Source organism: Uranotaenia lowii, chromosome 2 (genome assembly GCF_029784155.1).
Source record: "Uranotaenia lowii strain MFRU-FL chromosome 2, ASM2978415v1, whole genome shotgun sequence".
Classification (NCBI taxonomy): domain Eukaryota; kingdom Metazoa; phylum Arthropoda; class Insecta; order Diptera; family Culicidae; genus Uranotaenia; species Uranotaenia lowii.
In genome coordinates, this window is record NC_073692.1 from 165,012,814 (window position 1) to 165,037,717 (window position 24,904).

Consider the following 24,904-nt stretch of genomic DNA (forward strand, 5'->3'; position numbering starts at 1 on the left):
CAAAAAATCTTTGTACTATTGTACAGTAGACTGAGTCGATATGGGATTATTTTGGGATCATTTAAATATTACGTAAAGTAATTTTAGATAATTTTCAACCACCCTTACCCCCTACGTAACACATTCTCATCAGACTTTCGATCCAAAATCCACAAAACGTAACAAGCACCTATACCCCCTCTTCCCCTAAACGCGTTTTGTAATACAGACCCCGTTCGATTTTGGCAACACGCTCGTACATTTTGTGTTGCCAAAATCGAATGTTGCCAAAATCGAACGGTTTTTTCTCTCCACTTTTTTTATCAGTTATTTTTACAAAATAACTAATATTATTATCAAAAACGTTATTTTTAGCCAATTTCCGACCATTTCTAGTAATTTTTGATTTTTTTTCATCATGTTTTTGATGCATTTTGCACTTATCTTGTTTTGTTTATAATGTTTGTTTTTATTTGTCATATTTGCTGTTTTTTTCGTTCTTCATCATTTTTTAGTTGTTTTTAGTCATTTTCAGTCTTTTGTTTAAATTTGTTTTATAACTTTTTGAATTTTTCATCTTTTTGTCATTTTTTAGAACTTAAATTTTTTTAAAAAAAATTTTTGTTTTTATTGTTGCATTTTATCACCATTTCAGAACACAAAAACGTATTAGTGGTATTTGTCTGATTTAAATTGGTCCTGTTATAACGAAAACTAAATTGTAACGTTGTTTCTAAAAACCGTTCGATTTTGGCACATGTGCCAAAATCGGATGTTGCCAAAATCGAATGTTGCCAAAATCGAATGTTGCCAAAAACGAACGGGGTCTGTATTTTAATGATCCCTTTTGAGTTTCTCAAACCATGGGGCCTAAGAAGCTTCATTTTAATTAAAAACTCATACATGATTTGTTTCTGAAATTTTAAGTTACGATTACATGAGTAAAATTATTTTAAGGAAATTTTCCACTGAACAACTCTGTCGAAGACTGTAACTTCGTATCTGATTAGACAGAAAAGATATTATCTGTTTAAAAGGGGTATGTCTTTTGGCATTGAAAAACAATCAGTTCACAGACATCAATGATGGAGCCTTGTGCGGTATTGCTTCAAAACTGTCTATTCCATAGAATAGATCATGAAAATGATGACTCCAAAAATGTTATCCATTTAGCTTACTTGCAATATCCAGCAATCACTAGTCAAGGAGATTTTTATTTTTGACGTCAAGTTTTATATATAGTCATAGAAACGATAGGCGATGAGCGCGCTCGCTATCATAGGACATAATTTCTCATAAGTTGATGTAAGAAACCAAAGGCTTTCAAAAAATTAAAAAAAAATACAAATCTGACAATAATAACCATAAAAACAAAATTAACCATTCAAATATAATGTGAAGCAATTTTCGATAAAATTGCTCATGCCAAACATACTTTTAAATTTAGATAGTAATTTTTTTTTTTAAATTATAAGAAATATCTTTAGCAAATTTTATGAAAATGCTTAGTGACGAAATTGGCTTAAGTGATAAAATTTACAAAATAAACAAAATTAATGCAAAAAATAAGAAAAGGACAATATTGACAAAATTAACAAAATTGACAAAAATTTAAAAATTTAAAAAAATATAAAATTGAGAAAATTATTAAACTGATAAAATCGATGAAATTTAAAAGTTCATAAAATTCACAAAATTTGAAAAAAAAATAACAAAAATTAATTACCTAATGGATAAAAATGACAAAAAGGGAAAAAATGATGATGAATGATGAATGATGAAAAAAATGACAATCGACAAAAATTAAAAAACACCGACCAAAATGACAGAATTCACGAAAATGACAAATTGCACAAAATTTATACAGTTTTCACGGTGCAAACTCGTCACATGATAATAAAAATTCCCATATACCTCTTTGGGAAGTAGCCATGTATTTGATGTTTTAAAAATAAATCATTTATTTTTCTTCCGAAGGCTTATTGTCGAGAATATGCAAATGCCGAATATTGGATTAAAAATATAATTACTCAATAAAGAATTTTAAATTCTCAGTTCCGAGTCAACAATTAATTGATGTAACCTTCCAAACCTGCTCGCAAAATAATCGTTTCGGATAAATTTGACTTGTAGTTTGTAGGTCCCTGGCCGTAAATTTTAATCAATATTCATGATATTGAATTTATTGTGTAGATAATTTATTATAGTTTCTTAACATTTCCAGATAATGTCAATATGTATTATCATTTGATCAGCTGATTCAAGTGATTGACCGCTATCTTGGATCTTCCGGTTGAAAAATAATCTGATTTTCATAAAAAATCCAACTTTGGCTTTGCTTTGCTGTACTTCATTTCACAATGAATCGATTTTTTCTAACCAAATTTTAGTTTTTTGACATAAACTTTTTTATAATTTTCTTTAAACATACTTGATCTCTCAAAAATGACAGCTCTTCAGTATATTGCAATGATCATAAGAATGTGTGGAATTTGCGCTTCGAGTCATATTGACCCGAACAGCTTTGGAACATTGAAAATATACTGTACAACTTTTGAATTCCACCGGAAAAATATCTTATATTTAGTTATTATGGTACAAGGCCTTGTCTTGAAAAGAAAGAAAGTTTAACTTGAAATCAACCTATCATTTGAAATTTGACATCCAAAAAGTAGATTAGACTTAGGTAACAGATTTCAACAAATTTTCATTTGTCATCCACTCTATTTGATTTTAAAAAAGAAATCGAAGTTTGAAGTAAATTAATTTCAAAAATTATTTTATACAAAGTTATAAAAATGAATAGAGTTTTTAAGAGCTTACTTCATACTGTAGCAGAAAAGTCATTTCAAATTCTTTTGTTTCAATGAATTTTATTATTGATACCTTAAGTAAAAATGGTTTGCTTTGTTTTCTGGCATTTCAAACTTTTCTCCATTAACCGTCAACTCAAAAACAAAACTTATTGACCTAATTATTACGAATATTCTATTTTCCTTCACCCACTATCAATCACAAAATTTTCAATGGAAATTCATTCACCCACTTAAAGTAATTTCAAGCGTATGATTTTGGATAAACTTGCAAGAACGGATCGGAAAAAGTTACTTTCAAAAATACTTTCACCGTTCGGTCGAAACATCAAACTCGCACCCAAAAAAAGCTTTGATTGGACTTTTTATTATTGATATAGGTTGATATCAATTTCACCCGATATCGTTGGGACTGATTGTCCGTTACCTGGAGCGATTAATATTCAACGGTGATGTTAACTTTCATTCTTTTTTCCTTTTCATCCTCCTTTCTACAGAAATCGGTGGTGTACACCTGCATCGTATCGAATTCGGTGGCTCCGATCAGCAAAAGTGTCCACGTGACGGTGGTGGAACCGGGTTCGGTGACGTTGTGCCCGAAAAATGCCGACTATGGAGTAAGCTGGCCTGCGAGTGCTGCTGGACCGGCTGTTCTAGCGGATTGTCCGAAACGTGGCGATGGACAGGCCAAGCGGATTTGCGAGCAGCGCGACTTTGGACGTCCGGAATGGCTTATGCCGGACTTTTCCGAGTGTGTTCCGGATGCCGTCGTGGAGATTGAGAATGAGGTATTATCATTTTTTTTTTTCAGAAAAAATGTTTTGGAAGGTTTTTGGATTTGAAATAGCTCAAGGTTTTGGCAACGTGAACTTCTGATTTTTTCTTTCGTACTTCGGTATGTCCTAATTCCTACTGTAAATTGGGAAACAAGAAGCATATTAAGCGGACTGAATACCGAAAGCATAAAAATGTATCAAACTGAATCATATTTGAAAAGGTTCACAGAATTGTATCCCTTATCATTCAATGGCGACAAATGTAACTAGACATCAGCACACCTGTAGAAAAAAAAAAGTTACGACGATTGCTTTATCCTCTCAGCCCCAGGCATGCAAAGCAGGTATCTACTGTAGGACACATCTGATAATGGTGGTGCTTTCAGTCTAGCAACTTGTCCCGACAACGACGAGACGTTTCGAAGCCCCCAGGGGTCACAAGGATCTCTACGAAGACGTCGGTGAATCGAGACGTCCCGGGCTTATTTTATCATTATAGATGGGTGAGGATTTTCTCGTTTATGGTAAACAGAAACGGCTTTTGCCGTTTTACATTCTGTTGGTTCCGTTCGATTATTTGCGGAAGGTTGAAACGAAAAAATTTATTACACATCCCTGTACTGGAGATTCGACTAGCCGAATATCACCTTATTTAAAAAATAACCGAATATTTGGCATACTGAATACTTTCACAAGCAATTTTCGAAAGTCAAATTTAACTAGTCATAATAGCACTATGAAATAAGCACAAAAAATCCGGTAAGTCATAAATAAATATATTCAAAATATGTAATTCCATGTTCTGTTGTGAGTATTGAAAGAGCAAAGTACGTCAAAAGCACTGAAATTTTGCTATAAAGTTGGTACTACTCATAGATTAACTTAAGATATCATGATCGATTAAAAAAAGATTATTTGAATTAATAAAAATAAGTGAAACGTTTATAAACTTTTATGTGCAGGTTATAAAGCTCAAAACTCCAAGTTCTGAACATTTTTTCGTTGCCCATTGAAATATTGGATCCTGACAAGGACAAAGTATAGAAAATGTGTGTGTTTATTTTTTAAATTTAAGCAAGATCGTGTTTTCATTAAACAAAAACTTTGAATGTAAAAACAAAATGAATTTACATACAAAGACAAACTTCTTATTAAATACTTCAATAAATTTGAATGGTTTGTTTATGCCATACGATCAATTTATTTATAAATTTCTAAAGTAGGGGAGAGTGGGGTAACCTGGGCCACTTTTTTTCATCCATAATTTCTTTATTACAAAAGATTAAATGAAAATGCTGAATGGATAAGTTTTCAAGATTTTTTACGTATCATAAGGCATTTTTTTTATTTTTAAGTAAATTATTTTCCTCAGTTCCCAATCTTCAATTATTTAAAAGATACTTTTTTTTTTCATTTTGAAAAATGGTGGGTAATTGTGGGTCACCATATACAAATTGACCAAAAAATATGAAAGCTTATGAGTTGACACAAAACTGTAATTTCATAATTTATGTTGTTGTTAGAAAGCAATTTCAGGTGAGGAAATAAAAAAGACAGTTGTGTATGATAGAATAATTTCAAAAACCTGGCTGACAAACTTTTGGAAAAAATCCGTATATAGGATTAAAAAATCGACTTAAAAATAATAAAATTGGCAAAATATTTATCTTAACTCTTCATTTGGTATATTTAAACTTATATACAGATAGGAAAATATGTTTTAAGTATATAATGTGTATAAAACACCAAAATATAGGTGGCTAGTGATTGCCAACACAATTTGAATTGCAAATTCGTTTCGTTTGAGTGACTTATTGACAATTTATGGAAAACTCCGCTTCCATGTGAATGAGCATGGCATATTTTTGTAATGAACTTTAGATTTCCCACCAAGGAAATTTACAGGTGCTTATTCAATAATGTAAGTATACTTTTCAGAAAAGAAGCATATGATACGTACATAAGTCAACAATCTATTTATAGAAAAATATTATTACGCTAAGTGACGACGATGACAGTTGTATTGAGATTTTTATCTTAATACACAGCTGAGATATATAGAGTGGTCCTCGTTTTCCCATTCTCCCCTACAAATGAGTTTTGAAAACCAAAAAGATAAGTTTTCAATAAAAACTTCTTACCAGTTTAAAAATGTATTAAAAGAGTCTGGTTGATTACTCGAAAAATCAGCATTTTGGTGCCTATGATAATTTGGTAGACAGGACACCAATGTCCTGAATTCTATTTTTTAATCAGATTTTGTTTATCGCCTTTAGTTTTGGTTACAATTAATCAGCGTTAGTTGAAATCAATCATTTAATACTGATGAACTAACAAATATTTGAGAAAGAAAAAAACTGGTTCTGAATTTAATTTATTTACCTATTTAATAAGTAGCAGAAAGTTTAAATCCTTTTTTTCAGTTTATCTTAGGGTTCCACAAATATCAGGCAAAAGGATCTTGAGATTTCTTGAATGACTAGGAAATGGACAAACTAATTGAGCAGATTGATATAAAGATTTTCATTAATAGTTGGGGCAGTTGGGGCAAGTAATTATTTGTGTGTAGCCCCTCCTTTCCATAGAGAGAAAGAAACCGGTAGAAACTAAAAGTGAAATTCAGTAAATCTCGTGAAATTAAAACAAATCTTGTATGTGGGTATTTTTTTATCATCTGACGGATTTGCGCCGGTGTCTTCAGATCTTCCCCAAATTTAAAAATTTGGTGCAATTTTTAAAACATATGTATTTTTTTCATATGTATTTTTATTTTTCGTGGTACACAATAATAATTATTTCCTGTAACATTACGCAAATGTCCTGTAACAAAAAGGAGCAGGACATTTACCGAAATTTTACAGGTCGAAAAACAAATTACGTGACATTTAATTTTCAGTGTACAACTTCTTACAGGACATTTTTTGTCATAATAAATGAATCTTCGTTAACTTTCAACGAAAACAATTGAAAATTACAGGTTTTGTTAATTACAGGTTGATTTATTTTAAAGGTTGCAGTTTAAGTGACACGTAATAGTCAATTTTTTTTGTGTAGATATGGTTACATTTTTTGTATTAAAATTACGGGTTTCATATGATAGCATATCAAAACGAATTGAAATTTTATCAGCTTTTCTAAAAAAAATAGTTTAAATTTTTTAAATGAACTTTTAACATAAAAACAAACAATAAGCTTTAGATGGTATCTTAAAATACCGTCTGCATCACCAATTATTCTGCAACAAATGCATTGCAAAAGCTGAATTTTTGATTCAACTTTCATCTGAAGACACTCTAGTGGGCCAACAACTCCTTCAGATATAAAGACCCCCGGCGCAAATTGTCAGATATTAAAACCAAAATCCTCATGTGCAAATGTGCATATTATTTTTTGGGAGAGGAAGCAATCTGGTAAGGTAACTTCTTACACAGCAAAAATTATTTCTTGTAAAATTACGCAAATGTCCTGTAACAAAAAGGAGCAGGACATTTACCGTAATTTAACAGGTCAAAAACATGATTACGTAATTTTTAGTGTACATTTTTTGAAGAGGACATTTGCTGTCATAATAAATGAATCTTCGAACTTTCAAGGAAAACAATTTAAAATTATAGGTTTTGTTACTTAGGGGTGATTTATTTTAAAGGTTGCAGTTTTCAGTGACACGTAATAGTCAAAAAAATTTCTGTGTAGAATGCATCAAGTTTGGTAGCAGAATCGATAAAAAAAAATCATAACCAATTTACTATAATCGACAGGCTAAAAATGATAATAAATTTCTAAATTTGAAATAAATACTAGAGATTCTTCCTCAGGTTTAAGTCTTTCCATTAAAAAATTAATAGTCAAATACAGGTGTCTGCATATTATCTGCATATCAACTACTGATCCATGTAAATAGGTGTGTAGGTTTTTAAAATAACAAAACAAAGCCCTCTTGGCAATTGGACCAAAGCCAAGCGCCAAAACAGCTTTTCTAGAAATTGTTTCGAATCATAACCAGGCAGGCAAAAGCAAAACGAATCGCTCCGGTCCGGTTACATAATCAGCTGTTTCCGGAAGCTCCAACCTGACATTCACAGATTATCGTCGTTGTGGTGGGCAAAAAAGGGATCAACGTATTATATTTCAAATCCAAAAACCATCCTCGTCCTCATCGTTTCGTTTTCGGTTTTGTTCCGGAACGACTTGCCTTCGGCGTTTGAGAGCTCAGACCTCTCCGTGGTCCTTTGAATTCATTTTGATCTAAACTGATGTTTTTTTTCTTTTTTCTGCTTTTTCATTTTTACTTCCATTGCCGCCGGATTATGGGAAATACGACTTTTTTTCTGCACGGCTGCCGGAATCCGACCACTCAAAAACTCTTTCACTCGTAACGTAACAATCATCCGGTTGAATACCAAAAACAACAACAACAACACCAACTATTTAATCCGAACGCCGCGGAAAATCTACACCACGGATGTCCTCCCGGGGTAAAAACTTGGTCAAAATGATCCGAATACTGTAAACCACTTGAATTCCACACCGCAACGGTTTTATAAACTGCTCAACCTGCTTCCTCTAACTTCCATTTTTTCCTCTTCCCGGATGGTGACCTTTGGGTGAACTGTTTTATTTTTTACCCAATTGTTTCCACTTCAATCCCACGTGACCGTCTGTGTGTGTTTTCCCCCATCTGGATGATGCTGCCAAAATAACAACAACAACAACATCAAAAACAACAACTACTGGGAAAAACTACAACAACCGTCACGTTTAAAAATGCATGAAACCCGACAACGAAAATGTTCGCCCTTTTTTCTGGGGCCGGCTGTCATTTGATGCTGCCACTGATGCTGCGGGAACAAAAACTTCTAACCATCGTCAAAAACGTGAAAACCCGGAAACCGACGCGATATTCTGAACCCAAACCTTCACTTAAAAAAAACATACACATCCAAAACAACCCCATCCAGTTCCGGGGGCTTACTTTCGGCTATCAGAAAACGAACGGAACCAGCGTGCTGCAGTCCTGCCTGAACTACGCCGAGAAGCACTATTCCGGATTCTTGCCGGGAGAAGGAGGCGTCATGCTCGGTTTGCTGCACGAGGTAAGCTACTGGTAAAAATACTTGGGCCCCTTTTTGCTTGTTGTACCTATCTAGTAAAACTTTTCGGGAATGTTGTATTTGCTGTAATTGAAAATAGATGAGCTTTGAATGTAAATCGGTGTCGGGAATCAAAAGATTACTATCCGGGAAACAGATGCGCCCCGGAAAAGTGCGTGGTAGTTCGAATGCATATGTTTTCGCTAGTTTTTTTTTTAAAGATTTTAAAGTCTTAAATGAACAATTGACAAAATCTGTTTAAGTTGACGACAATTTATTTCGAATGTGATTTTTGAAAACTGGACTTTGAACAGTTTTAAAATATTTTAATCATTTCCAGAATATAAAACTAAAAAGTAGAAACGAGAAGTGGATATTAGCCGCAATACCAATGTTGAAGACATTAATAAGGAGCTGAGCCTGTTCAATAGACGATTTTGTTAAATGGATTGAGAATGGGCTTTATGAAAAAATTTAAAAAATTGTATGGAATGTAAAATGTTTTTTTTTTTAATTCTACAGCCTCACTGTTGCACTAATCTAAAATTCTCTAAACTGCATTTGCACCCACTCATATTTTTATTTAGAAATTCTACGTCGATTTGATATTGCAGATTGTGTGTCCACAAGACCGCTGCAAAAAATGATTTTTTGTTCTTATATGTGTTTTCGATGCCTTTTGGGTCACCAACCTACCTACCCACCTAAGGGTCCGGCGCCGATTGACCGACGCATAGGGCTGAGATAAAAGATCTTAACTGCTGGCGATACGGAGCCAGCGTCTTCACTTAATGTAGCCAAGGTTCTCGTCGACAGCGGCTAGGCTTCACCGCCACAAGTTTCTGGGTCTGCCTCTTATTCGATGTCCTTCTGGATTCCAATCTAGCGCCTCTCTTCAAATCTCGTTTTCAACTTTCCGCAGCTTGTGCCCAATCCATCTCCACTTACGTTCTCGAATCTCGATTTCTAGCGCCCTTTGACGACACCGACGATGTAGTTCCTCATTCGAGATCCAGTTGCCAGGCCACCAAGCGGGGATGATGTTCTGCAGGCAGCGGTTTACAAATACTTCCAGTTTTTGCGTCGTTACCACATATGTGAACCAATTTTCGCACCCGTACAGTAATACGGATTTGACGTTTGAGTTGAAGAATCGGATTTTCGTTCGAAGAGAGATCTGGCGAGACCGAAAGATGTTTCGGAGACTCGCAAACGCAAAACGGGCTTTTCTGATCCGGGTTTCGATGTCTTTCCCGGTACCACCATCAGACGTTATCTGGCCATCAAGATACTGAAAGCACTCCACTTTCTTAACTTGTTGCCCAGCTACCATGAAACTGGTGGGATTTCCTGTGTCCATCTCCATCGACTTGATCTTTCCGACATTGACTTTGAGACCTGCTGCCTTAGAACTTTCGGTGAAGTCGTCGAATTGCTCTGCATATCTAGTTGTGTTTGGGCGAGCAAAACAATATTGTCTAACAGGTCAAGGACGTTCAGTTGCTCCATTGTTGAAGGATTCCACGGCAATCCTCGGATCGGTGTACAGTCGATCGATCCAGTCAGAATCTTATCCATTACAATTAGAAAAAAAATAGCGGTGATAAGATACATACCTGTCTCACTCCATAAGTTACCGGGATTGGTTCCGACAAGACACCGTCGCGTAAGACTTTGCACGAAAATGCCTGGTATTGTGCTCAGATGCGATGGACTAGTTTCTCTGGTACTCCTCTTTGCCTTAGAACCGCCCAGATGTTTTCATGGTTAAGTCGGTCGAATGCTTTTTCGAAATCAACGAACACCAGCAGAAGAGAGTCCTGGAATTCGACATTCATTAACTTCTTCTTCCACTAACTTTACCGAGAGTACCATGGCTCCTCGTGATAAAGGCATTCTTGATTCCACACCACTGTTCTTCGACTGTTCCGTCTGTCGACAGTTCCGAGACTCGGGATTCTAGCTGTTCAACGTATGCCCTTTTCACCTCTGGATTCTCCAACCGGCGGACGTCGTATCGACACCCGACTTTCTCCTCGCGCCGTTGGACACGTGCAACTCTCAGTCGTATCTCGCCAAGGACGAGGTGATGGTCAGATGCAATGTCTGCGCTTCGCTTGTTGCGGACATCAAGAAGGCTCCTTCTCCATTTTCGGCCGATGCAGATGTGGTCAATTTGATTTTCTGTTCGGCCATCTCGGGATACCCAAGTGATCTTATGTGCTGGTCGATGGGGGAAGAGCGATCCACCGATCACCATGTTGTTGTTGCCACAAAATTCTACAAACAGCTCTCCGTTTTCGCTCATCTGTCCTAGACCATGGCGCCCCATGATGCGATCAAAGTCCTGATTATCGGAGCCAATCTTTGCGTTGAAGTCGCCTAAGTGGATTTGAATGTCACCCTTCGGAATTTTCTCAACCACGCTCTTCGCTGTTGACTGTAAAATTGCTCTATCTCCTGCAAATCGGCAAAGTCAGTTGGCGCATAACACTGGACCATTGTAAGGTTTCTAACCCGTATTCCGAATCTGGCTACGATTATTCTTTCGTTTATCGGTTCCCATCTAATGAGGGCCGCGTAGGCCTGCGGGCTTTTTAGGACACCAACTCCTCGTTCCCGAGTAGCATGTTCTCTTCGTATGCCAGAGTAAAGCAGGACTTGCCCGGACTGTGTCTTGTGTTCTCCAGTGTTAGGCCAACGGACTTCGCTCAGTCCCAATATCTCTAGCTTGAGGTGGCTAGCTTCTCTAGCAAGTTGAGCCAGCTTACCTGGCTGGAGAAGGGTCAACACATTCCAAGTACCAATGTGTCCGTGTTTTCATGCTAAAAGTCGTTGCCAAAGTTCTAATTCGATTATTTCTTCACTCAATTTCTGAAACAATTCATCAGATCAGGAGCAGTAGGTTGTTAGCCTAAAGCCGCTATCCCGCGATGGGGCTGCCATCTTGGACTTAGCTAGCAGGAGCCGAATTTCGTAAATTCAGCCGCTCGCTGCGAGACAGACGCTGTTTGAGCCGCCCCTGCAGAACAGATGCGAGCGGCCACCTTCTCAGTCTGCATGCGACCAAAGCATCCACCGGGGTTGGGAACCCGATCTCCGCTTAGGTTACTCGCATCCCAGCCGGCACCGCGGGGAGGTAGAGATGGGACTAGTGAATAAGAGGTGATATTTATGACCACTGTGAGGTCTCGTGTCCACCGTTTACCAGCCTTTTATTTTTTTTTTACATATCTACCGTTCTTAAATCACTGCCGAAATGAGGAATATTATGATGGGTATCTACTTATTTTGTTGTCAAAATAACCTTATTCAACAATAAACTTGTTCTATTTAAACAAATTTTAAAAACATTAAGAGAGATTTTTTAAACACATTGTATTATTCCCACACTTTCATTGCGTTTTATTTATTTTTACAATATTTATAGTCTGTAATAGCATTGTGCGATATTCAGGAAAAGATCAATTTAAAAAGTTAATTCAGAAAAAATGTCCACGATTCAATCAATCGGAAAAAACAAAAACGATAGTTTCATTTCGGCAGGATCAAGCTTTTCCAATAAAAGTAATGGCAGCTGTACACTCTAATTCTCCTTAACTCAGATTTGAAGGAAAAATTCAAAATACGCCAAAACTGGGAAAACTCAAATTTTGATTAGAACGGCACAACTCAGAAATGAATAGTAGGGCTTTTCGCGTATTTTGAGTTGTTTTTGTTCAGGGTGGTTCAGACTTGTTCAGGGATCGACTGAATGAAAAAAAAAATCACAAAGTTATGAAATTTTAAAGCGGTTTGGAATAGTATTTCGGATTTGAAAAAGAAAAAGACTGTTGTGCGGTGTATTTAGGAGATGAATGCGTATTGTTATATCCAGTTTATTTTATTTTTACTTCGAAAAATTCGGTCCATTTGACCGCATAAAGCCGGTGGAACTACGTGCTGCCTAACTTGTCACACTCAGCCGCCAGCCCTCTCGGTTTGTTTGAGATGATTTGAAAAACAAGAAAAAGGGAAACGCCATAGAAGGAAATGATTTACAAATCAAAATTTTGAGATAATTATACTTACAGTTGTAATTGATGGCTTCCGTAGAGATTGATGGAAGAAGAATAAAATTGTTTAATTTTGTTTTTATTCATTTGAAATCACATAACTTCTTTCATTCTGTATTTTGTCAATCTTAAATGAAATTTGAAGTTATACTCACCATGATTATTTCGGTATCTGTGTCCCACCATCTCACCTTAACAATCAAACTTGGTTTTGGAAGTCTCTGAGTTGTTTTCAGCTATTTTGCTCGAAAAGGTGTGAGTCTTCGCTAAGTCCCAGGTTTTGAAACTCCCTAGATGAAAACAACTCAGAATTTTGATTGATTCCAACTTAGTTGTTTCCATCTTCATACATGGTGAGACTTCTGAACCAAAACAAATCAGTCTCTGAATAATTTGAAATTTCCGTGTACATATGGAACCTTATCATAGGAAAAACTTTTTTCAAAAAAAAATATTTTTCTTTAACTCGTTGGACCTACCTATACAAAAAGTTTTTAAAAATTAATGATAGCTTGTAATGTTCTGCAGAACATGAATGAAACACTGGAATCAAAAGTGGGTAATCGCAATTGGCTTTTGAGTGGCTTATTCTTTGGAAAAAAAAGTAGAAAAACTATCCATTCAACAATTTTGGCAACAAAGCATTTAACACGACCTTTTACGTGACTTTTTCACACGGTTTTTTGCAATTAACAATGCACAACGCCATTTATCAGATCTCACGTCTAACTCTTCATGTGTCACGTTCTATGTTTCAAATCTCACATCTCACGGTACACGTCTCACGTATCTCTTCTCACTCCTAATGTTTCGCTCTCTTGTCTCACGTCTCATATATCACACTAAACCGCTGCAAGCTTTGTATGGCAACTTCAAATTCTCAAATTTTTACACCTCCCATAACTTTCTTTGATTGTTTTTGCTGCCAGAAATAGCAATAAAAGTTTTGGAAGCGTTCCATCCAGTCCTGAATTAGCGCAAAGAGATTTAATTTTGTATGGAAATTTGTATGGGGAAACATTTTTTTTCATTAAAAAATCGCCAGGGATGTTCTGAAAGTTCCAAAAAATATAACTTTGGATGAAAAATATTCCTGCAGTACATTTCATGTGAACAAACAGAAACTAAAATTTTTGTTTTCAAAATAATTTTTTTTAAAATTTTGGCGTTTATAATAACTTTATAACTTTTTTTCATTAAATTTTTAGCTGCTAGTCGTGTTAGCAAAAAATAAGCTTAAAAATAGTCAAAACTAAATATCAAAGACCTACTTCATTTCAAGTTTATTTGAATTTTCTGGATTATTTAATGTGCAAAAATGTCTTCTTCCATACAAATTTGCAACGCGTTGCGCTAACTCAGGAATCAACCAAATCATCTCAAATTTTGCACTGATGCTTGGTGGCTCAAAAGGCATCGAAAAAACATATGGGAGCAAAAAGTCATTTTGTGAAGGGGTCTAATATCACACCTTACATCTTTTTCTTACGTTCCATTTTTCACATTTTACGTCCTATGCCATACTTTACGATTTTGATGTTTCACTCTTCCCGTCACACTTCCCACGTCTCACTTCACACATGATACGTCTCACCTTTTATATTCTACGTCTCACGTCTCACTTTTTGCTCCTCACGTCTAATTTTTTACTACTCACGTCTCTTGTGTTACTTTTCACTTGTCAGGTCTCAAGTCTCATATCACAGATCTCATCTAGGTCTCAAGTTTCTAGGTGACGTACGTCTCATGTCATACAATTCTTTTGTTCATTCACAGATTAAGAAAATTAATAATAAAATGAATCATCCAATAAAATATAATCTGGTTTCCCAAAACTTTGCTGATTGCTGCCGCCGACCGTGGCCTAGAGGATAGCGTTCAAGTCTTCTAAGCCAAATGTCGTGAGATCAAGTCTTGGTCACGGCAAACATAGTACTCTTTCTGTGGGTTGGTGGTATTAGCATTAGTAAAATGCTAGCCATTATATCCTTGAAAGATGTACGCTTAGTCTTAAGTAGAATTTAGATCTCTTCAAAGAAACATGAAGTTTCACTGAGATCCTTTATGTGTGTGTTCGTTTTTTAATATAAAAAAAAAATAAAAAAAAAGATTCCATAAATCATTTTAAAACCATGTAAAAAAATTGGAAGGTACAACAACAATGCTTTTCTTTCAACAAATTTTCTAAATTTGAATTTTTGAGTTATTGAACTTTGTTCAAAAAATTTAACCAAATGTGATTTAAAGATTTATTTTTGTCACTTTAAAATGTTTCCCACAGGACAACTATTGAAAAAATATAGATTTCAATACATGAACTTCATGGTGCCATATTTTCAAAGCAAAAGTAAACTCTCAATATATTTTACAAAAAGTTCTCCATAATGTGTGTTAAGGGTTCAATTGATCCTCAGATTTTTCTTCTGAATGAATCGTGACCATTGCTAAGCACGAAATAACTTATATTTGTCCAAATACTTACATGTGTCCAGTAATTACCTAAAAAAAAGGACTCAAAAAATCTATTTCAATAAAAAAAATTAGAACATTGCGCCTTAAAGTATGCAATAAAAGAAGGGTAGAAGACCAACTTTAAGAATTCTTTTTTGACACTGACAAATTGTGAAATGAGTACTTACATGGCCAAAATAGTCAATGGACCTTTCAACATTTGTTTTTGCTTGATTTCGGCCAAGACTCCTTTAATAAAGGATCATTTAACATCCATATATTTAACTTATTTAACTATTTAATTTATACTTGTAATTACAAGCTGTCAAAAAATGCAAAAGATGGCGAGTTGCAATTAATTTTCAAAAATATATGATAAAAATAAGAATAGGGGATCAAGTACCCCCTTTCTCCCTTTCTGTTGATACATTGAAGCAACTGCACAACATTGCTCGATTCATCCCTCAAATAAATAAAGAGTTGGTTCCAAGAGCTCCAAAATGTTTCATAACAATCATCGTCGGCAGATTCAAAAGATAAAATTTTCCCACCGTATCCGGTTGCTTGCTAACGTTTCCTGCTGCAAGGAGGGATTTGTTCTGCGCACTTACAAACAGCCATTCCGTTAAACCATCAGACTCAACGAACGTTGTGCCTTCAGCTCTTCATTGGGAGTTTACAGCAAGAATGCAGCAACATGAAAAAATGCTTTCCGTTCAGATGAAGTAATTCTCCGGCTCAGGTACCCACTGCTGGTGAAGTCTAAAATTCCATTGCGAATGTGCCTGATAACTTCATAATTATTATGGAATTAAAAATACAACTACCGTTGCTGGTGGTGGATTTTCGAATGCCATTCTTACACAAACTCATAAATAGCTGTCAAGCAAGAGACATACGATGGCAAAGGGACCGAGCTGCTCTGAATTAAATATTCATGCTCTTTATGGCGAGTGAATTATTAACTCCACCAGTTTTCATTCCCAAGGCTCTGTCGTCTTTGTTTAAAATGATAGAATTATTGTTTGGAGGAGCTTAAATTAAGAAGGAGGAGTTCATCATCTGAGTGCAGCAAGAATACCTTTCTAGAAAGAATGATAGTCCAGCATCTTAAAACAAAAGAGTGTTCTGTAGTGCAGCTTTAAAGTTGCCCTGTTCCTTCCTGTTCATTTTAATCAAGAAATATGAAATTAAGTGAAAATTTGGGTAAAAAAGAACAAAACGTTATTAATTGATTACTGACAAATGTTGAATATCGTGATAGCTTATTTGCTTAAACCATAGAAAAGGTTTCCCTCTTAAATAAACACAAAAAAACAGTGGTTAAATCTAAGAACAACAGCAGTACACTATTGAGAAAAAACTTAATTTGCTTTTCCCAACACTCATTATTTTCATCATTATAACAACCCACATTCTAATAAACCCCTGCGTCATTCCGATTTCAAATTCCATTGCAGATTTTTCGCTACATCGAAAACACCGGAAGCCAACACGAGCAGGAAGTTGCATCGGACATCATTCTGCGGGTGGTGGATGTGGTGATGCAGAATAAATTATCACTCAACAATCAACAGGTAGGTTGTTTATCGTTTCCAAAATCATCGGTAGGTAGGATGCCAAATTTGTTTGAACGTTAGTTGTGATTTAGTGTGGCAAAGCCGAGCTCGATTATGCAAACAGTTGGCAAATTTAAAGTGACGTTCCGGTGTTGGCATCGCTCAAAGAGGCTACAATAGAATGGTGGTAATTATTTCGAACAAGCATGGATAATACGTGACAGATTTAACAATCCCGGGTTGACTCTCTGTTTGGGAATATAATTGGCTTTTGTAGGTGTGAAGTGAAATTATTTTAGTTTGTTGTTATTGAAATATAAAAAAAAATAAAAAAATAAGCAAATAAAAAAATTAAAAAAAAAAATATTTAAAAAAAAATATATATATGGGCTTATTCGTTCGATAAATGAAAAAGCAGTTGTATGTAGTTCAAGAAAATATCAGGGCAGGAGGCGCCCACCGTGACCTAGAAGCAGCGTTCAGGTCCTCTAAGCCAAAGGTCATGGTCACGGCATACATAGTACTGTTTAAGCATTTATAAGATGCTAGCCTTCATATTCTTGAAAGATGTACGCATTGGAGTTAAGAAAATTTAATCTCTTCTGGTTATTACTGAGGCCAAGCTCTTGGCAGTGATGCAATGCCAAATATAAAATTTACTTTGAATTACTTGAAAACTATCAGAATCATTTGGATACATATCTGCTGGTTTTTTTTTAGAGTTTGTATTTGTTTTACTACATTTTCCGGCCAACAGATCGTTTTTTTTTCGGTTTTCTAAGCTTAATTTGGGATCACAACTTTAAAATGCATTTTTGGCCTTTAGAAGCGTTTTTTTTAAGATTCTCAGCATAATTTGAGATCAAAACTTCAAAATGCATTTTCTGGCTTTAAGAAGCATTTTTTCGGAATTTTTAGCTTAATTTGGATTTAAATCTTCAAAGTTAGTTTTTTGGCCTTTAGAAGCATTTTTATGGATTCTAAGCTTAATTTGGAACCTAAACTTTAAAATGCATTTTCCGGCTTTTGCAAGCGTTTTTCTGAGATTCTTATTTTAATTTGGGATCAAAACTTTAAAATACATTTTCTGGCTAACCCGGAAAAATCGCTTCTAATGGCCATAAAATGCATTTTAAAGTTTTGATCCCCAATTTAGCTCAGAATGCTGAGAAAACGCTTCTTGGGGCCAGAAAATATATTTATAGTTTTGATCCCAATATAAGCTAAGATAAATGCATTTTCTAGCCTTTAGAAGCATTTGCTGGGATTCTTAATTTGAGATCACTTCTTTGAAATGCATATTTATGCTTTAGGAAGCGTTTTTTCGGGATTCCTAGCTTATTTTGGAATCTTAACTTTAACATGTATTTTCTGACTTTCAGAAGCGTTTTTTCGGGTTTCTTAGAATAATTTTGGATAACAACTTTGAAACGCATTTTTTGGCCATTTTTGGGATTTTAAGCTTAATTTGGTATACCAACCCGATCAGGAGAGCATATCAAAATAATAACTCAAACGTATCTCACCAAGATATTTACATCTGATTCAGTTACAATTAAGTATTGAAAAATTTATATTTGAGGTTTCTCCAATCTGAATTATATCTTATTCTGATTGACAGACTTGAATGGGGTTGAGATAACTTTCAATGATAACCCGATCAGAAGAGAAAAACTAAATTATATCAAGATGAGATAATTTGATATTCAATTTTTTCCTATCTGGATGAGTTATTATTTAGTACTCGTAGGATGTTAAAATATCTCAAATTATATCAAAAAATCTATACGATCATAGCTAAATTATATCAGTTTTTGATATGCCCCTATCAAGATTATATCTCGTTCAGATAGCATAGTTTGATATTGGACAGAACAAATTATATCAAAATTATAACTTATCAAGATATGAGTGCTTTGAGAAAATTTTTTAGTGGAAGTTCAATAAACCACATTATTTGATAACACCATGCCCCATTTTTGGTTTCCCAAAAATTTGATTCAATTTTATGAATCTGTTGAGCGAAACTCGTTAATGTAAGGTTTGAGCCGTTGACTTCGATGTCCGTGTTTCAGAAAAAGTTGAACGGATATCAAAATAAGATATAATCATTTTATTTTAGCACAATCCGAAAAAAATCTTGATCAATGAACCCGATCAGGAGAGCATATCAAAATAATAACTCAAACGTATCTCACCAAGATATTTACATATGATTCAGTTATAATTAAGTACTCCAAATTTTCGATTTTAAGTTTCTCCAATCTGAATTATATCTTATTCTGATTGACAAACTTGAATGGGGTTGAGCTCATATTCATTGATCAAGATTTTTTTTCGGATTGTGCTAAAATAAAATGATTATATCTTATTTTGATATACGTTCAACTTTTTCTGAAACACGGACATCGAAGTCAACGGCTCAAACCTTACATTAACAAGTTTCGCTCAACAGATTCATAAAATTGAATCAAATTTTTGGGAAATCAAAAATGGGGCATGGTTTTATCAAATAATGTGGTTTATTGACCTTCCACTAGAAAATTTTCTCGAAGCACTGATATCTTGATAAGTTATAATTTTAATATAATTTGTTCTGTCCAATATCAAACTATGCTATCTGAACGAGATATAATCTTGATAGGAGCATATCAAAAACTGATATAATTTAGCTATGATCGTATAGATTTTTTGATATAATTTGAGATATTTTAACATCCTACGAGTACTAAATTATAACTCATCCAGATAGGAAAAAATTGAATATCAAAATATCTCATCTTGATATAATTTAGTTTTTCTCTTCTGATCGGGAATATGAGCTAAACCCCATTCAAGTTTGTCAATCAGAATAAGATATAATTCAGGTTTGAGAAACTTAAAATCGAAAATTTGGAGTACTTAATTATAACTGAATCATATGTAAATATCTTGGTGAGATACGTATGAGTTATTATTTTGATATGCTCTCCTGATCGGGAAAGAATTTTTTCGGGTTGTCCCAAAATAAAATGATTATATCTTATTTTGATATATGTACAACTTTTTCTGAAACACGGACATTTTTGGGAAACCAAAAATGGAACATGGTTTTAGCAAATTATATGGTTTATTGACATTCCAGTGGTAATTTTTCTCGAAGCACTCATATCTTGATAAGTTATAATTTTGATAGGTTTTGTTGTGCCCAATATCAAACTATGCTATCAAAACGAGATATAATCTTGAAAGGAGCATATCTAAAATTGATATAATTAAGCTATGATCGTATAGATTTTTTGATATAATTTGAGATATTTTAACATCCTACGAGTACTGAATTATAACTCATTTAGATAGAAAAAAAAATTAGTAACAAAATATCTCATTTTGATATAATTTAGTTTTTCCCTTCTGATCGGGATACAATGTGGTTTATTGACATTCCACTAGAAATTTTTCTCGAAGCACTCATATCTTGATAAGTTATAATTTGGATAGGTTTTGTTCTGTCCAATATCAAACTAAGCTATCTGAAAGAGATATAATCTTGAAAGGAGCATATTTAAAACTGATATAATTTAGCTATGATCGCATAGATTTTTTGATATAATTTGAGATATTTTAACATCCTACGAGTACTGAATAATAACTCATTCAGATAGGAAAAAATTAGTATCAAAATATCTCATCTTGATATAATTTTGTTTTTCCCTTCTGATCGGGAAATTTAAAATGCTATCTCATGCTTTTCGAATTGTTGTTTTGCTGTTTCTTAGCTTAGTTATGGATCGCAGCTTTAAAATTTAGGCCATAAGAAGCGTTTTTTTTGGGTTTCTGAGCTTAATTTGGGATCACAACTTAAAACTGCATTTTTTGGTCTTTAGAAGCGTTTTTCTGGGAATTTTAGCTTATTTTCACAATTTCAAAATACATTTCCTTGCCTTTCGAATCGGTTATTCAGGATTCTTAGCTTATTTTGAGATCCAAGTTTTTAAATACATTTTCTGGAATTCAGAAGCTTTCGAGGTTCTTAGCTTAATTTTGTATAACAGCATAAAAATACATTTTCCGGGTTTTAGAAGCGTTTTTTAGGGATTCTGAGCTTCGGGATCACAACTTTAAAATGCATGTAGTGGCTTTTAGAAGCTTTTTTTTGGGGATTCTTAGCATAACTTGAGATCAAAACTTACAAATGAATTATCTTGCCTACAGAAGCGTTTTTTTTTGGGTTCTGAGCTTTTCAGGCCTTAAAAAGCGTTGTTTCGGGATTCTGTGCTAAATTTGAGATCAAAACTTCAAAATATATTTTTTGGTCTTGAAAAGGATTTTTTCGGGATTCTGAGTATAATTTGGGTTCACAACTTTAAAATGCTTGTTCTGGCCTTTAGATGCATTTTTTTGGGTTTTTGGCTTAGTTTGGGATCAAAACTTTAAAATGCATTTTCTGGCCTACAGAAGCGTTTTTCTCGGAGCTCTGAGCTTTATTTGGGATCAAAACTTTCAAACAAATTTCATGGCCTTATGAAGCATTTTTTTTTGAGATTCTGAGCCTAATTTGGGATTAAATTTTAAAATGTATATTCTCGCCTTAAGGGGGGGGTAGGTACTTTCAAAAAATCGATTTTTTTATTTTTTTTTATTTTCTTATTGTAAAACATTTCAAGAATGTTGTGTCAAATTTTCAAGTCAATTGAAGCAAAACTGTAGAAGTTATAGGCATTTATCTCCTCCTATCTAACACTGCAAAGAAGCAAGATCAGAAACTTCAAACGCGTTTTTCTCGAAAGCACGTTTTAAAAGTCCGTGGACATCGTCATTTGAAAACTACTTATTCGATTCTTTTCAAATTTGGAACATATTTTCTACATATAAAATACCAGACCCCAACGTTTTTATTTTTTTGTTTTTTTACTTTGGGGAGATTTTACAGATAAAAAATGGCGGATTTTTTCGTGAAAAATCGTAGTTTTAACTTCAAACAGCCACAAAAATTTCATAAAAAAAAATTTAAGTTAAACAAAAACGTTGGGGTCCAAAAAAACATCAATTTAAAATATTTTGCTCTGATTTTTTGACTTCAGATGATTCTGTGCTGAGATACAGTGTCCACCGCAAATCCTGTTTTTTAAAAGGCATCCTCGAAAGTGCTCCGTCACCGGTTCATTTTTCAATATTTTTCTACGAAAAAATTACTAAATGTTCTTTTAACAATGCTTTGTATAATGCAAAAAAATTGAATACATTTGTTTGAACGATAGCTCTAGAAAAAAATCGTGAAAATGGTGTTTTTTTTTACCCGTTAGACCCTACCCCCCCCCTTAAGAAGCGTTTTTTCGGCATTCTAATTATAATTAGGGATCAAAACTTGGAAATGTGTTTTCTGGCCAACATAAGTGTTTTTTTTTTTTGGATTCCTACTAAACTTGGGATTAAAACTTCAAAATGCATTTTCTGGCTTTTAGATGCATTTTTTCTGTTTCCGGATTCTAAGCTAATTCGGGGTACAAACTACAAAATGCATTTTGTGGTTTTTAAAGGCGTTTTTTCGGGGTTCTAGCTGCCAAATTTAAAAAAAATAAACCAAATAAGTTCATGCTAATGGTTACAAAACTGAAAAAATTCAAAAAAAAATCGTAGATGGCAGAAAAAGCATGACCTTCACCATGCAGTTCCTTTTTTTGTCGTTTAGATAAAGCTAAGTTATTTTAGAAATGGGGCACTTTCTAGCTCGTTTACTAGTAATCGGACATTCGACATTTTGACAGCTTTTTTTTTACCTGTAAAATGAACAATCCGACATATTATTCCAAAATTTAAAATTTACGTGTTTTTGAGATATTTACGATGCAAGAGAAAATGGAAAAAATTTTTTGCTCAGTATCTTTCAAAATCCGTCATTATCAAATTGATAGCTGAAAAAACCGTTGATTTTTGAAAGAATTACGGTGTGTGCGTGGTGGAAAAGTATGCAAACACTGTCAAAAATGTCCACAAAGTTTAAATCAAGTATTGGAGTGAAGCACTAATCGGCAACTACGGCTAAGGGTCATGAGGAAAGTCGCATTTTTAATTTTCAATAACCGAAAAACTAAGGGTTTAGATAGCTGAAATGTTCAAACAAATTTTCTACGACAAACTAAAATTGTCGTTTAGTAATGAGTTATTCAAACCTAACCTCAACAACAACAACATGCTAGTTCCACAGCTCGTAAGCTGTATAGCCGGTACCGAGGCTGGGACAGATGATTTTCGATGAACGACAAATCTTATGAAATACCTTATTTTAAACAAATTCCGAATTCGTGGCTAGGTACCGAGTTTATTAAAGTATGTATTTGTTGGTTTTTTTTGTATAAAAAATTATGATTTGCTAAAATTATGGTAAGCAACAAACATCTGAAATTTTTATAATAGGTACGAGAGAACGTGTTTCAATATTTCAATCGAATAACTCTCAAATTTGAAAGGAAAGAATCATTTTCTTTAAGATAGTCGTAGGTTTGAAGACAAGTCCACGAATAAAGTGCTTAAGATATTATTTTTAATAATGAATATTGGAAAACTGTTTTCTATTACATGTTCTATAATATTTATAATTGCGATTTGATAGCCAGCGGAAGTTAATCTAAAGAGATTAAATATTATGAGTTTTCAGAATTTTAAAAGCACAATAAATTGTAAAGATCACTCTAAAATTATCACACCTATAGTGAATCATGTGTTATTCGTTTCCTTGAAGAAACGTACTGATTGGGAATATTACAAGTTTGCTTCAGAAGTTTTTTAAAATGTTTTAGAAACTGACAAAAACTTTTCAATATGTGATTATTTTTATAAGTCTTTTAGAGCCAAAGAAGTATAAGTGCAAAAAGAATCGCTTTTGAGTTAATAATACGAAACAATTTCTTGTGGTTCAAATTATATTTGAAAATATCTTAAGATTTTTAAAAAATTTATTTATATACCTTCAATAGAAAAATACAAATTTTTGAAAAACGTATGGAAAATGATCAAAAACAACAACTTAAAAACGTGTTTTCTCGAAATTTGGTTCTTTGGCTTATACCCCTTTTTGGCATCTAAAGCCTGAATTATGAAAATCCAAAGTTTGCAAAAATGTTCTGAAGAAATATTAGCAAAGAAAATAAAGTATAAACATTCGAAGAACTCTTAAAAACTAATCAAAAACGTATAAACAACAGAAAAAAGCAAGCACACAAGATACTATAGAGCATTTATTTAAAAAATTAAATAAAATAATTCAGCAACACTAACAAAAACCTATTTTTATTCACCCTTAAATCAAGGAATATTTAATTTAGGTAGTGCCAAGGGCCTTATTGGATTTTTTTTGTGACGCCACAAAAACGATTGTATCAAAAATTTATATGAGAATGGTAGGAATTTCAAAGAAAAACACATTTTAGAACGAAAATGGCTTCCAATTTCATTTTGATTATGTTATAAGGTCTCTATTTCACTATGTGATGAAGTTTTTTGGTCATTTGAAGCTTGCATTATAATTTTTCTTTTATTTTATTAGTGAATTCAATGTCGCCTTGAAGCTAAACCGTGCGAAAATTAAGCAAAAAGCAGCTTTAAAAAGGTCTAGCGGGTAGATATAGAGTGTTCAACTGATTGTCTTGATTTTAATCCAACCGGTTTAACATATTTAATTCTTATGTCGATCGATTATCATCGATAAATGATTATTAATTCAGTTTACTAAAATGCCAATAAAAGATTTTGGATTTGTATTAAAATTTGTGTTTTGGTCAGTTTATTGTAATAAGGATCACTGACTTGAACATTTTCATGGAATTTATTAACAATGAAAAATATCGATAATTACACTAGTTTACAGCATTTTTGAACTCAGTAAACTGAAGGTCATTTCCAATGTGAAATCGGGCGCTGAATCCGAAAATGAAATTCAAAAAAATCTCAGTAGAACAGTTTTTGAGTTATGCTCCAAATATGAAATTTCGAAAAAATTAAAAAAGTTCTTGTACTTAAATTAAAATATCTCAGAAGGCATAACAGTAATTTGAAATCTCTCTTTTGCATATTGAAGGTGCATAAGTTTTCTATCGATCATCTGAACACTGTTTTTGCGTTTGACCAACAGTATTGTTGGTATTAGTGACTTTATGAGAAAACAAATTATAAAAAACGCATTTTTTTAGAGAAAATTTTGTT

General features: G+C 33.7%; 1 protein-coding gene across 1 annotated transcript in view; it reads left to right on the forward strand.

Annotated features, from left to right (window-relative positions):
- Positions 1-24,904, forward strand: part of LOC129748374 (uncharacterized) — an 814,549-nt gene that overhangs the window by 530,969 nt on the left and 258,676 nt on the right. Inside the window, exons 2-4 of the mRNA XM_055742976.1 lie at positions 3,290-3,580; positions 8,527-8,661; positions 16,625-16,741. Of these exons, the coding sequence (XP_055598951.1) occupies positions 3,290-3,580; positions 8,527-8,661; positions 16,625-16,741 (543 nt within the window). The remainder of the gene's footprint in view (positions 1-3,289; positions 3,581-8,526; positions 8,662-16,624; positions 16,742-24,904) is intronic.